Source organism: Hypanus sabinus, chromosome 5 (assembly GCF_030144855.1).
Source record: "Hypanus sabinus isolate sHypSab1 chromosome 5, sHypSab1.hap1, whole genome shotgun sequence".
NCBI lineage: Eukaryota > Metazoa > Chordata > Chondrichthyes > Myliobatiformes > Dasyatidae > Hypanus > Hypanus sabinus.
In genome coordinates this window covers 23,652,909-23,669,124 of record NC_082710.1, presented here as the reverse complement: position 1 = coordinate 23,669,124, position 16,216 = coordinate 23,652,909, and the positions used below count along the sequence as shown (strand labels likewise).

The 16,216-nt window shown below is 39.4% G+C and overlaps 1 protein-coding gene across 3 annotated transcripts in view; it reads right to left on the bottom strand.

The window, feature by feature from the left end:
* The window catches only part of mcc (MCC regulator of WNT signaling pathway), a 145,241-nt gene that overhangs the window by 90,981 nt on the left and 38,044 nt on the right, over positions 1-16,216 (bottom strand). Inside the window, exon 1 of one of the 3 annotated variants that reach the window (XM_059969579.1) lies at positions 2,696-3,065. The exons of the other annotated variants lie outside the window; for them this stretch is intronic. Coding sequence (XP_059825562.1) covers positions 2,696-2,770 — 75 coding nt within the window. The 5' untranslated portion in view covers positions 2,771-3,065. Of the gene's footprint in view, positions 1-2,695; positions 3,066-16,216 lie in introns of those variants that run through there. 3 annotated transcript variants of the gene reach the window in all.

The following is a 16,216-nucleotide window of genomic DNA, read 5'->3' as shown; positions in this document are numbered from 1 at the left end:
ACTCATTTCATGACAACTCAAAGGCTTTCAAACATCAACAAAGCACAAGTAAAAAGTATTGCAAAATAAGATCCGGTTACTTGGACATTACTTCCAACACTCAGAAAACAAATCCAGGACAAAACAACAACCTGACTGTTAATCTATCCACTATCCTAAACATTTCCCATATCAGAAGCACACCAAGGTTGCTATGCACACCATGTATACTGAAGTTACTCATTTTAGCTAATCTAGCACTATTTGCCAAACAAAGAACCTCCACAAAAGAGGACAAAGGCAGCAAGTAAAAGGGAACACTTCCAAGCTGTGTTTTTATAATTTATCTCTTTTATTGAGATACAGTGCAGAATAGGCCCTTCTGACCCTTCAAGACATGCCACCCAGCAATCCCCCAATTTACCCCTAGCCTAATCAGGGGACAATTTACAATGACCAAATAACCTACCAACTGGTACATCTTTCCTCCAAGAGTACCGCAGCCTTTTCATAAGGTTTGGTGGCTTGCATGTCTCCAGAGAGCTATGCTGGCAAGAGTCTGGGCTTTGTGCTTTGACTCCCAGTAAGGTCAACCATGCCAAACAGGTCAAAGGGTAGAGGCCAAATTAAGAGTGGGCTGCCAGTCCTCCAGGTTTGGGGATCAGCAATGAAGAATCCTATGTCTGTGTGCAATGGTATTCCTAAGTTCCCACCTGAGATTTGCATGACTGATATAGTGAAACCTGACAGAAAGCTACTGGCATGATTAAGGAAGCCCTGAACACCGCCAACCCTGAACCACACCTGGGGCACAATAGAGAAGATGGCCAAGGACAGAGAGAGATGGAGGACTATTGTTGCTACCCTAAATGCCAACAGCATAACAGGTACATCTTTGGATTGTAGGCACCCAGAGGAAACTCAAATGGTAAAGAGAGCTTCAAAGTGTTCATTAGGAACTTACTTACCTCCTCTACCTTCATGAATGTTATTTTTTTCAGTCACTAATTGCCTTACTTTTTCCCCTGATTATCCTCCTGGTCTTATGCACTTATACATCGGCTCTTTGATTCTATTGTTTTCTTCTCTGCATTTTAATATAAGCTCTTCTTACTTTCATAGCTTTGCTTTTAATTTCAGTCCAATACTTTTGATACTGTTTTAGGTTACACATGACCCTAACATGAAAGCATATTCATCATCAATGAGTCTAAATCCTGGAACTCACCACACAACTGCATTGTGGGAGTTCTTCTATAAAATAATTGCATGGTTCAAGATAATTGCGAAATTAATGTAGCAACACCAATGGCTAAAGCAAAAGGTTTCCAAAATGGTATTACAAAAAATTTTGACTAAAGCTCCACTGCTCTCTAGGTGAAGAATCCCAGATATTCACCAACAACTGGGTGAAGAAAGTTAAATCTCATCTCAGTTTTGCTGTCCCAAGGCCAACTTGCACAAAATCAGTCCCTCCTTAAATGTGAGGGCCTCCATGCCCCCAGGGCATTCCAGGAGTAAAACATTCAAATCCTTAATTATTAAAATATTTAAACAACTTTATTTCGAAAGCTTTAAATAGTTTTAAAATGCATATTGCCCATAATGATTTTTAAAATGTAAATGAAAACTGATCTAGATTCTTTGAGTCTGTTCTTCTCCATCAAACAGAGGGAGGAAATATTACCACACCTGGTATAACACAGTACTGGTTGTTTGTGTACACCCAATCAGAAGTGAAGGAGCTGGTGCAAACTTCACATCCCATCAGGAGTTAAAATTCACAAATGAGAAAACACCAGTAATATGACGTCCAGTTGACAGAGCATTTAGAACTTCAACATTCATGCAAGCATGTGCCATAATCCCAAACTGGGAGGCACCTATCCAGGGAAATACCAATATATACCTATAGAACTGCTGCACTTTTTTCACAAAACTGAGGAGATTAACATGTCAGAAGAATCAACGTGTTATATTTGGGAATCCATTAGAAATTGAATCCTGCTTATGTCAAAAAAACAGGAAGTTAGCCTGTTTAAAAAGACTAATATATGAGGTCAATTAAATCTCCATCACCCCCAAATGCAAACACACAAAGACATAATTAAAACTCCATGCTGGAAATAATTCTACTAAATGAACACTGAACTCACAGCATAACATCAAATTCTACCTCTGAGACAATGTCCTTACCGCAGCAAAATTTAAATATTTGTCGTGGAGGAGGATTGCTGATAAAACATAAAGAAACGACTTCCAGTTAGTCTTTCATTACAGCATTAAACTCCCAAACAGCCTTTACTTCCTGACCCTGCCCCCAGTTAGGAAAACAATCAAATCCATCCTGACATCTGGAATATCACTGTCTGCCAAACGGAAGAGAGAATGAAGACTAAAGCTGCTGTCAGTATTTGTAATTTACTGCAGATTTTCATTTTAAGCTTTTCAATTATTGTATAATGAACAATGGATTTTGAACTTTAACCAGTGTAACCATTCGATGCAAAAGGAGCCTCTTTCAAAATACCACGTATCCTACACAAATTTCTCAAAGCGATTTATATTCCTGACAAATCTAAACAAATAGCCTGCTAAAGGCAAAAGTATTCATATCATTTCCTGATGAATGCTTTAGAAGTCCAAAAACATAGTACACTGTCCATTAAAGTTTCATCTACCCCACAATCCTGTTCCCTAGTTATACAGCTCTCACCTCATTTTTCTCTGCCGTTGAATTAGTTCCACGTTTAACTTCAACTCCGGAGTCCATAATGCTGACTTTTGGCATGCAGAATTGCAATTTCCCAGAATTTAAGTCATATATATAGTGCAAATGCTTCCAGCTTCTTCTGTCTGCCACATTCCAGCAAAGCCAGCCATTTTCAGCCCAAAACGGACTCGCAGCCTGAATTAATGATGCAAGCCTGCTGACATTCTCTGCAAGCCAAACACCTTCCACTTAAAAAATAATTCAATGTAAAGTAACATATTGTCAGCATGTGATAACACAGGGTGAACAATTAATAATATGACGGTTAAAATTTTGCCCAGAAGTTGCCCAGCCCTGCTGTTATGCTCTCTTAGAAGACAAGTCAGTGCTACAGTACCTCCCCCACAGTTTATGCTGCTGTTTAGCAGCTAGATTGAAGGCACCTCCCAGAGGAACTGAAAGTACTGCCTTTCTGGTGGGGTTGTCATGCATAGAGCAGTAAAGCAGCAAGCCATCCATCTCCTTCATCGAAAGAAAGGTTTGTTTACAGAAATTAGATTTCTACTGCATTTAATTCAGGACTGTAGTTATTAAGCACTGCAAATCAAGGTGCTTTATAAATTAAATCAAGCTGTTCCCTGTCTGCTATGGTGCATACAAGCCAGACTGTGTGGCAGAATCTTAATCAGTAATGGATGCAGTTTTGTTTTAAATTTCAATCTCCTAAATTTTCTGCCAATCTAAACCTACAGATTTTCCTTTTATATAATATTTATAAATCATTCATTATAAGTCTCATTTTATTCTCAAAAAATACTTCCCACATTAAAAATATTATCATGGGTACCAATACTGAACATTTCTGCAATGACTTAGCACATTCTCTCACACATGCATTAACCAAACTATAATGACTTCCATTTATATAGCACCCTATACATTGCAAAATTGTACCAAAGTGCTTTAGAGAGTACCAACTTCCAAAAGAAAAACTGACAGTGCCTAAGATAGAAGGGTATGAAAATCTAAATCCTGATAGTTGAGATAGGCTTTATGATGAGAGCCTTACAGGACAAAAGAAAGGTAGGGAGATGGAAAGGTTTTAGTAAGGAATTCCAAAGCTTTGGATCAGGCCACATTACAGTTGGCCCTCCTTATCCACGAATTCAACCAACGGCGAATTAAGAAAACCCAGAAGTGCTCTTCCAGGACTTGCTGTTCAAGCATGTACAGACTTTTTTTTCTTGTCATTATTCCCTAAATAATGCAGTATAACAACTACTTTACATAGCATTTACATTGTATTAGGTATTATAAGTAATCTAGAGATGATTTAAAGTATATGGGAGGATATGTGTGGGTTATCGTGGATCAGGATTGGAAAAAATCGGAAGTTGTCTTACGAAGTAATTCGGAACAGGTACATCCGGTATTATTTCGCGTCAGTTAGTCAAATGTTTGTCTTAGTATATAGTATATATTTTACCATTCTGTGCATATAAAACACTTAAGAACATATGTTTCAGCGCCAGGTTCAGGAACGGAAGTTCCCAGATTCGATCCAGTAACAGACCGCTATCGAGTGTGCTCTGCATTCGTGCTGGGTTGATGTGAAAGATCAAAAACTCAAAACCCCAAAACCCAATAATTAAACCACTGCGTTGCTTAATAATAATTGTAGCTTTCATTGTAGTAGGGCCTTTCTCACTTTATCCTTAAAATTGTTCCGATCATTAACCGATGTAGCCTAACACTTTTACAATGACCGGCGGCGTTTCACCTCTTTCCGATCGCTTTATTATTTCCACTTTATTTTCAATCGTGATCATGATTATTTTCGTGAACAGTAACACTACAGATTCAGAGCTCCACCGCCAGGTCTTAATGTCCACCGCAGTGAGACACGTTAAATAAGGTCTGGGGTTCCGCTGGGTCCTAAGGTCCACCGTATTGAGACAGGTTGAATAAGGGACTTGAGCATCTGCATTTTTTGGTATCCGTGAGGGGTCTCGGAACCAATCCTTTGCGGATAAGGAGGGCCCACTGTAAATCACATCAAGTAAGGCAATTAAATTCAGAGACAGAGAAGACTTGAGAATAAAGAAGTGTCTATGTCAGGAAGAGTAACAAGAGTTGAGAAAGGAACAGGCTGAACAGGGAGAGGTTTGAAAGGATGAAAGTGTTCAAGTCAAGACATTGTAAGTCAGCAAACACAAGGTGTGTGAATTAGATTTTACAGCCGTTGAGGGACAGACAGCAGGCTTTTCAATTACTTCACATTTATGAAGGGTGAACTGTAAGGTATATTCTAAGGCATTCATATACTGACAACTGCATTGCTGCTGCTTCCTACTCACACAGAACTCAAAAATTTCATTAATTTTGCTGCCAATTTTCACTTTCACAAGGATCACCTCAGATTTTTCACTTGCTATCCCTTTCCAGATCTCCCCAACAGAGAACGAAGTCACCACAAACATCTATGCTCACAAACTCCCATAGATATCTTGACTATACTACCTCCAATACTGCCCCTCTAAGGGCTCCATTTCATTCTCCCAGTCCCTTTATTTGAATTGCATTTGCTCTGATGAGACTTTACAAAAGGGTGCCTCTGAAACATCATCATGATCACATCCCATCTATTTCCCCACACCTTTGCTCCGACCCACTCTCAGAGAGCACAGAGCAAAGACCAAGTACCCCATGAGCTTTACCTTCCACCCACCAGCCTCTGCCTTTCTCAATTCCCACCAATTTCAACAAGATACTACCAACAGACAGACCTTCCTTTCCTTCTATACTCAGCAATATGAAGAGACTGTTCCATGCACAATTTCCTGTTCTACTCATCATCCCCATCAAACACACTTAGGGAACTGCAAAAGATGCAATATCTATTCTTTCACTGCTTCACTTTCTACCATTAATGGTTCTGAACAGTCCTTCAGAAGAAAACGTGCTCTGCTCTCATTTTTTCTAATATAGTGTACTGCATTCAGTACCCATGATAAAATCCCCCTTACATCAGAAAGGAAACACACATTAGGTGGCTGCTTTGTGAAGCCCCCGGGTTCAATTTGAAACGTCAACCCCAAAGCTTCCTGTTGCAAACTGCAATCTATCAATTTGTGGTCTTCTATAATGTTTAAATTTCAGGTCAAGGAACAGCATCTCATTTTCCATCTTGAGCATGTGGCAACCTTCCAATCTCAATATGAAACTCTACAACTTTCAGATAATTTATTTCTTTCGTCTGCGTCAGAACTGCGCATTTCTATTTTAAGTTATCCACGTGTGATAATGGTTCTTTAACCTCTCATGAACATGCCCTGGGCATGCCCTACACCCTGCACATCAACACCTTTTACAGTCTTTTGCTTGCATACTTCCTTTTAAACAGCCTCATTAATCCATCCAGTGGATGACCTCTACATATTATTACTACAGCAGCTCTAGTTTCATCCTATCATAGAGTGCCTATAAAAAGTATTCACACCCCTTGGAAGTTTTCATGTTTTATTGCTTTACAGCATTGAATCACAGTGGATTTAATTTGGCTTTTTTTGACACTGATCAACAGAAAAAGATACTTTTGTGTCAAAATGAAAACAGATCTCTACAAAGTGATCCAAATTAATTACAAATATAAAAGACAAAATAATTGATCGCGTAAGTATTCACCTCCTTTAATATGGCAGACCAAATCATCACTGGTGCAGCCTATTGTACCAAATCCAAAGAACTTTCTACAGGGGTACAATTGAGAGCATTCTGACTGGCTGCATCACTGCCTGATACAAGAACTGTACCTCCCTTAATCGCAGGATTGTGCAGAGTGTGGTGCAGACAGCCCAGCACATCTGTAGTTGTGAACTTCCCGTGATTCAGGACATTTACAAAGACAGGTGTGAGAAAAGGGCCCAAAGGATCATTGGGGACCCAAGTTACCCCAACCACAAACTGTTCCAGCTGCTACCATCCGGGAAACGTACCGCAGAATAAAAGCCAGGACCAACAGGCTCCAGGACAGTTCCTTCCACCAGGCCGTTAGACTGATTGACTCATGCTGATCTGAATGTATTTCTATGTTACAATGACTGTTCTATTTATTATAAATTACTATGATTGCACATTGAACATTTAGACAGAGACGTAACGTAAAGATTTTTACTCATGTATGTGAAGGATGTAAGAAATAAAGTCAATTCAATTCAATATTGGTTTTAGAAGTCACATAATTAGTTAAATGGAGATCACTGTGTGCATTCAAGATGTTTCAATTGATTGTAGTACAAATACACTTTTATCTGGAAGATCCAACTGCTGGTGAGTCACATTCATATGCCCTTATTTCAAATATACACTCTTGATCTTTAAGTTAGTTCAGTGGTTTCCTGGTTGAACTTGCCACTCCTATAAATGTTGATTCATTTCAAAAAAAATTTCTATATGCTCCAGTGTATCAATTCATGTTCATCCATTGTATTTATTTTAGCTGACCAGCAATGGCTTGCTGTATTGGAATGCCTTGCTTTGCCCTGCTCTCTCTCTAATCTTTTCCAGCTTCTGAAAAATTTCACTCTTACATTTTTGGTCACTTTTGCATTCTTGATTTTCATCTCTATGTTATTGGCAACCATATCTTCAGCTACCTAGATGTTAATCTCTGGAATTCATTTCCTGAGCTGATTCATGAGATTACTACTTTATTGGATATTCCTTAAAATCCACTACATTGCTTTGATATTTGATCACATGTTTTAATGCTGCTCTATAAAATGTTGTTTCACACTTATCTTATAAATTTGGGGTGCTTCACTACACTAAAGATGTAATTCATTATAATTATTTAATCTTGTCATATAAGATTTGTGCCCTTTCTTGCTTTGACCTACAATGCAGAGTAGGCCCTTCCAGCTGCACAGCCCAGCAATCCCCCAATTTAATCCTACCCCTACTACAAGACAATTTCCAACTGACACGTCTTCGGAGAGTGGGAGGTAACCAGAGCAGCAGGAGGAAACCCACATGGTCACAGAGAGCATATAAAAACTCCTTACAGGCAGTGGCATGAATTGAACAGTGCTACAGTGGCAGGAACTGTAAAGCTTTGTGCTAACCACTATGCTACCGTGCTGCCTCAATGTAAAACTAAGCACAGAACATATCACTTCTAAAGTGGTTGTGGTTCAAATACAGGTGGCCCCCATTTTTCGAACATTCGCCTTATGACAGCTCGCTGTTACGAAAGACCTACATTAGTTAGCTGTTTTCACTAGCCAAAGAGTGTTTTCACTTTTACAAAAAAAGGCAGCGCACGCCCCGAGCAGCCAAGCTCCTCCCTGGGAATTGCATTCTGGCCACCACAGCGTAAACACGTGCCTGTGAGCATCTGTGCTTTATCTCGATTTATGTTGTGCATCTGTTAGTGACATGAGTTCCAAGGTATCGGAAAAGCCTAAGAGAGCTCATAAGGGTGTTACACAGCGTAAAACTAGACATAATTAAGCGTTTTGATTGTGGTAAACGAAGTAAGGACATTGTCCATACGTTGAACTTGCCTGCATCCGCCATTCGCACTATTTACACGCAAAGAGAAAGAATCTTGAAAGCTGCCGAATTTAGTGTTGGTTCTGCTTGTAGCAAAGTGGTCTCTTTTAGTCGGCATCCAATAATGGATAAAATGAAAAGTCTATTGCTTGAGTAGATGGATGGGAGTACAAAGTGTGGCGTTGCATTAGGCTATCTTATAGTTAAGGAGAAATCAGTCAGTCTTATTAATAAGCTGAAACAGAAAGCAATGGACGACGGTGATGAAAGTGTTGCAACAATTCAGCCTAACACACCATCATCAGTGTGCTCGCTGTCTTCCCGATTCTAGTAAGTGAAACTGCACTCTACATACATTATTTCTACTTTATATAGACTGTGTATTTTTATGTGTTATAGAACCACAGAACCATAGAATATTACAGCACAGAAACCGGCCTTTTGGCCCTTCTTGGCTGTGCCAAACCAATTTTCTGCCTAGTCCCACTGATCTGCACTTATTTGGTATGATTTGGCACCTTCATAGCTTAAAGGTTACTGGACAGAGTGCTTCCTCTAAGAGCGCTTCCGCTGAGAGCACTTGTGTGAGATTTTCACTACGCTAAACAGTGCTGCAGTGATTGCAGAAAAGTATTTCTACTTTATATAGGCTGTGTATTTATCATATCATTCCTGCTTTTACTATATGTTACTGTTATTTTAGGTTTTATGTTTTATTTGACATGATTTTAGGTTATTTTTTGGGTCTGGGAACACTCACAAATTTTTCCCATATAAATAAATGGTAATTGTTTATCCACTTTACAACATTCTGGCTTACTAACCATTTCATAGGAACGCTCTACCTTCAGATAGCGGGGAAAACCTGTAATCCCAAATCTAACATCACCTAATTACTACATTCTATCCTGGCCTGCCCCCCACTCCAGGAAGTATTCACCCACTTTAATATAACACACCAAGTCATCACTGGTGCAGCTGATTGGTTTTAGAATTCACATAATTAGTTAAATTAAGGTCACCTGTGTGCAGTCAAGGTGTTTTAATTGATTGTAGTAAAAACACTTCTGTAGCAGGAAGGTCCAACTGCTGGTGAGTCAGTATCCTGGCAAAAATGACTCCACAAAAAGGTTATTGAAAAGCACAAGTCAGGAGATGGATAGAAGAAAATTTCCAAATCATTGAATATCCTCTAAAGTACAGTTGTTAATCATCAAGAAATGGAAAGAATTTGGCACAGCTGTAAATCTGCCTACAGCAGGCTGTCCTCAAAAACTGAATGACCATGCAAGAAGGGGACAAGTGACCAAGAGGCCCACTGCAACTCTGGAGGAGTTACAAACTTTAATGGCTGAGATGGGAGAGACTGCACATACAACTACTGTTGTCCAGGTGTTTCACCAGTTGCAGCTTTATGGGAGAGTGGCAAAGAGAAAGCCACTGTTTAAAAAAAAAACTCACATGAGATCTCAGCTAGTTTGCCAGAAGGATTGTAGGAAACTCTGAAGTCATCTGGAAGAAGGTTCTATCATCTAATTAAAACAAATTTGAACTTTTTGGCTATTAGACTAAACACTGTTTAGCCACCGCACATAATCAAAAACACACCATTCGTACCACAAAGCAGGGTGGTGGCTGCATCATGCTGTGGGGATGCTTCACTGCAGCAGGCCCTGGAAGGCTTGTGAAGATAGAGGGTAAAATGAATGCAGCAAAATAAAGGGAATTCCTGGAGGAAAATCTGATGCAGTCTGCAAGAGAACTGCAACCTGGGAGAAGATTGGTTTCCCAGCAAGACAATGACCCCAAGCATAAAGTCAAAGCTACACAGGAATGGCTTACAGACAAAATTAATGTCCTAGAATGGCCAAGTCAGAGTTAAGACTTCAACCCAATTGAGAATTTATAGTTGGACTTGAAAAAGGTTGTTCACTCACAATCCACATGCAATCTGACAGAGCTTGAGCAGTTTTGTAAACAAGAATGAGGAAAAATTGTGCAAAGCTGATAGTAGATGCACCTTTGGCAGCAATTACAGCAATTGAGTCTGTGTGGATAGATCTCAAAATACTGACTTGAAGGTGGTGAATACTTATGCAATCAATTACTTTGTGCTTTATATTTATAATTAATTTAGATCACTTTGTAGAGATCTGTTTTCACTTTGACATGAAAGAGTCTTTCTCTGTTGATTAGTGTAAAAAAAGTCAAATTAAATTCACTTTGATTCAAAGTTGTAAAACAATACGTAACACCCTGGTTAAGATTTTTACTGTTATGCTGTAGGCATTTCATTTTAGTAGTTCTGTACGAGCAGTCTGTTTTGCTTTTAGCCTGTTTCTGTTTGAGCTAAGGGGCTTTGTTGTTCATCTTAGGAATGTAGTGTCAGCCAATCAGGGTGGTGGAATTAGGAGGAGGTTTCAGAGAACGCTGGGTGGGTGGGGGTAGCTATTGTGAGGAACACTGGTGGGAGCCAAGGTCTTTTTCAGCGGGAGCTGAAAAAAAATCAGGACGGAAGATGGCTGAGGATGCCATCCTTATTGCACAAGGTGCTTTCTGCAGATGAATGGCTTCAATGAGCAAGGACCAATACTCTTGTGGAAGAGCCTGTTTGTTCGAGATGGATTTTCAGCGACATTCAGAAAGTGGTGTGCTTTCACGCAGACCAAGGGTCCAGCATGTGAGTTACAGACAAGATAAACTAACTTGTGTGCACATATGACTGTTTAATCATAATGGGCCCTTTCTGTTTCTTTCCTTCTTTACTTTAATAACTCTTTGGTTAAGTTAACATTCATAAATAAGCTTTCTTTATAATTGCTTGCAGTGTACGATCTGTTATTTCTTACCAATGGGTAATTGCGAGGGGGGACACTAAATTACACAGCATTCACACAGAAGTTTGGGTTGGCAATCCATCCAAAGTCATAACATCCTAGTCATACGGAGCCTGAGAAGGGTGATTTCCTCACTGTAGAGTCCAGTGGCCGTTAGCAAGGGGCTAATGAGCTGCATTTCCAGAGATGCCCAGTAAAACGGAGTTTTTCAAATAAAGCAATGGAAACTTCTGGGGGGGGGGGGGGGAGAAGAATAATTTTTATAGACACTGTAATTCCTTTGACCTATTCATGCTAAACCCCAACCAATATACAGCTTAAAGCTAAGTGGTGTTCTCTTTCCCAGCCCTGACAAATGATTTTCAATCTGAAATAATAACAGTTTCTACTATCAAAGTTGTTGCCTTGCATTTTCTGTTTTACAGTACATCTGATAACGAAGACTCAAAGTTTATCTACCACTAAATCTTTCATCTAGACAAGCTTAAAGTCAGATGAATCTAGTGTGTATACAAATTCAATGAAGGATCGAAGTGTCACTAACACTGCAAAATGTCTGCTACCATGAAGAATGACGGAATATGAACTAGAGACTGAATAGAGTAAAATTCTATTCCTTTATATTTGCACATTGAGCAATACAACCAATTCAAATAAGAGGAGGTGTTACAACAGGTGGAAGAGAGGTAAAGCCGGATGTCATCAGGAGTCAAACACCGTTCTTTCCCATCTGAAGAGAGATCATGCAGTTGAAAAGTAGGGAGAGGGTTAAGAGATAGGACCGGGACTATATTGACATTTAAAACCAGAGGAAACCCTGAGGACACAGAAAGAGAGTTCATTACTGGTGTTCAAATTGATGAGTGCTTTTTCGCCCAACTGGCAGAGTGTAAACAGCCAAAAGGAGAAGATTATGATCAACTGTATTGAAGGCTGCAGGCAGGTTACATTAATTACAGTCACATTCATCATCAGTGACTCACTGCTATTTTGGTACCATTATAAAAGTGGAAACCTGGTCAGAAGAATTCATATTGTTAAGTACGACGATCACAAATTTGGCTCAAGAATGTAAAAGTGATCTGAAACGGTAATGTACATTTTGCAAGGTTGGAAAAATGTAACTTCTTTTTGTAAATTGGGTGGTGACCACAACAGATTTGAAAGTGGGGGGGGGGGGGAAGATAGGTGGTTTCACATGAGAAAATCAGCAGATAATGGAAATCAAAGCAAAACACACAAAATGCTGGAGGATTCGGCAGGCCAGGCAGCAATGGAAGAGTAAACTGTTGACTTTTTGGTCTGAGACCCTTCATCAGGACTGTTTCTTCATCAGACGGCGTGGTTTGTAGTTTCAAGTCAAGGGAACAAGAGACAGCTTTCACAGGTTGTGGTTCAATTCTTAAGGAGATTAGATGAAGATAGGAGTTTGCAATTGGAGCTAGGATAAACAAAGATATACAATTTGAAGGGCTGTATTACAATTTTCCACCCCAACACAATTTTTCCCAAGGTAAAGTTTACCTTGACTAATATCAAATAGTTATATTACCAAGATAATTATTTTAAAAACTTATCTCACTGAAATGGGAAATGCTAGTTCAACCATGAAATTTTTGAAAACGGGGCAATTTGCAAGTATAACCATCATTTTTTGTTACAGCTAAAAACCAGTAATGCACAGCAAATACTTCAGGTATTTCATCACAGAACCAAATTCTATGAACCCTATTAAATAGCACTGAATGAGTAACAAGCCTACTCCCTGAAATGAACAAGTACATCCATTAATAAACTCAACAACAGGAAATGATATGGTTTCCAGTACTGATTTAATTCTTAATCTCATCCCAGGTGATGAATTAAGAATTTAATCATTTGGAAATGAAGAACACATGTGCTAATGTAAAAGCTGATAATGATATTGCAAACACAAACTATCTCAAGATTATCTAGACAATCTAGACAAAATTTAAGTACACTATGCCTCAATAAGATTCTTAATTCTTAATTAAATTCTTAATTAACTGCTAACAATTAGGCATACAGAAGACAGTTATTTTATGTTAGAGGAGTATTTTGTTAGTTGATATGTCTACTTTATTCCAATGTATTAGTACAACTGCATGAGAAGGTTTAGCAGTCATGTACATTTTGTTTTGGATATTTCAGCACAATTTTATGAACCTTATTTATTTTATTTAGAAATACAGTGTGGAACAGGCCCTTCTGGCCCAACAAGCTGCACTGCCCATCAACCCATAAACTTGACACTACCTTAATCACAGGACAATTTACAATGACCAATTAACCTACCAACCAGTATGTCCTTGGAGCACCTAGGCTACGTCCACACTAGACCGGATAAATCCATAATCGAAGCTTTTTCTCTTCGTTTTGACCCTCCGTCCGCACTGAAAAAGCGTTTTCCTCCCCTGAAAACAGAGCTTTTCTAAAACACTCTCCAGAGTGTAAATCTAAAAATGCTGATTGGGCGGTGCAGTGAGTATGGGGTAACCGAAGCTTTTTAAAAAGGCTGTTATGACGTGCCAAAACAGATGGTGGCGGCAGCACAGCATTTCATTGTTTTCTTGAACGCAACCTCTAACACCACAACAACAATGGCAGACAGCTTCAGGAGACTATCCCTGAGCAGAATGTTACTACAGCTTTACAATATGACAAGAGAATTTCAACCCCCCACACAACCTAACCATTTCAGAAAGACGGCAACGAGACTGAAGCCAGAAGAGTTAGAAAGGTACTCACCAAATACTTTGACCCATAACTTACTGGATAAATAAGTATACTCATCTTGCCCTGTTTTCTGTCCTTGCTTTTATGAAGGTGGTTTACCTATTTATGCAAGTACTTCTCTGACAATAGATGTGTAACAGCCTAATGTAATATTTTATGGAAATACAAGATAACACTGATGCAGACATGTTTTATACATTTAACAAGGTGCTTTATTAATGTATTGCTTGTGCAAACATTCAACAGATGCAATTGTCACTACTTCCAAAATGTCATTTTTAAGTAGTAATTTATGTTTGGCATAGCTGTGAAAATGTTAAGGCCAAAAAAGGAAAATTGTAAGATTCACTTTTACTCAGGTAAAAATAAAATCACTTTTGCCCAGTAACTTGTTTTATTGCACATGTTAAATACAGCAAAATAATACAGAAAGACATGGAAAAAGTAAAGGCAAACAAATGAGGTAACAGCAAATTTCACTTTTGCCCAGTGACAAACCTTATTGCATTTAGTTATAGCTGTCGTCCCTTTCATCGGTGAAGAGACTATGGCTGTAGGAAATGTTTCCAGGGTGACCCCTCTTGTGAGAGTGGGGAAGATGTTGGTGGGGCCACCCGGGGTCTGTGTGTCTGTATGTGTGACTATTGTAGTGGCTGTGAGGCTGGTATTGTGGCAGTGAAAAGTACTGGTGGGGAGCCATCATATTCCTCATCATTGCAAATCCCTCTGCAACAGATTTAGTCAGTTTTTCCAATGTTTATCGTCAGCCAGGTCATACTGTCCATGAGCTCCCTGTCTGTTGTCTCCATACACTCCAGCATTTTTTTTTTAGTTTTAAGTCCTCCAGCACGAGAGCCAACGAGAGTCTGTCATTTGGCAATTTCCTTTTAAGTTTTTCTAATCTGTAACTGGACAAACATGCACCCAGTCTTTCACGGTGAGATCTGACACCAAATATGTCACTTGTTTTCTGTAGATGTGTCCTGCGCATGCCCAGTAGGAGGAGATTCACCCAAATACCCGTTTAAATGTGGACAGAGGTATTTTCAAAAACGCCTGGTGTGGACACCTATCGTTTTTATGCAAAACCAGCATTTTCAAAATTATTTGGTCTAGTGTGGACATAGCCCGAGAGGAAACCCACACTGTAAAAGTCAAGCTAATTGCTGTGATACTGCGGTGCCCCATTGGACCAGTTGTGGAAATTGGACCTAGGAAAAAGCAGCATAAATCCAGGGCACTGGAAAGTAACTGATATTGTACCTCTTTTTCAAGAGGAGAAATAGGGATAATCTAGGAAATTACATGTTAGTGAGCATCACAGCAATGGCAAGTAAACAACTGAAGAGGATTTAGCCATGTTTGGAAAAACATTGCCTAAGGACAATCACCATGGCTTTGTGCAGGACAGGCTATGTCTTACAAATTTGATTGAGCTTTTTCTTAAAAGGAAAGGGAAGTGACCAAGGTGAGTGACGAGGGTTATTAGATATTGACTACATATTCTTTACTAAAGCATTTCACAGTATCTCGCAAGGAAGGTTAACCAGGAAGATTAAAATGCATAAAATCTACAGTGACTTTATAGAAAAGAGAAAATCTGCAGATGCTGGGGTGTGACAGTTGGCAGAGGAGTACGAGGGGCAAGGCAGGAGGGAGGGGGAAATGGTCAGGTGCAGACACACTCAGTCCTGAGACACCAGGCAGGGTTATTTGATTCTAAACAATTGGTTTATTGATCACTACAGAATGTCTAACATGAGGAAATCTGCAGATGCTGGAGATACAAAGCAACACACACAAAATGCTGGAGGAATTCAGCATTCTGCATGGAAAAGAGTAAACAGTTGATGTTTCAAGCTGAGACCCTTCTTTAGGACTGTGTGCAATGCTAATTACCCCATTATATCGGGGATGTAGAGGCTTTAGAAAGAGTACAGAAGAGATTTGCCAGGATTAGGGTGTATGAGCTACAAACAGAAGTTGGACAAATTTGGATTGTTTACTCTTGAGCATCAGAGGGTAAGGGGAGATCTGATAGAAATGTATAAAATTGTGGGAAGCAATAGCAGGATAAATTCTTTTCTTCAGAGTAAAACTGTGAAAAAAAGAGGACATACAACTTAAGGTGAAAGTTTAAAGGAGATGTGCAGGGCACGTTTCTTCATTCCTTTCCGTCTTCCACACACACACACACGCACAGCATTAGGTGCCTAGAACAACCTGTTAGGAGTAATGGTAGAAGCCGATACAATAGTGGATTTCAAGAGGCTTTTAGAGAGGCATATGAATATGCATGTAATGGAAGAATGTGGATCACGTGCATGCCAGAAGAAGTTTAGTTTAATTTGGCGTTGTGCTCTGCAAATAGTGTGGG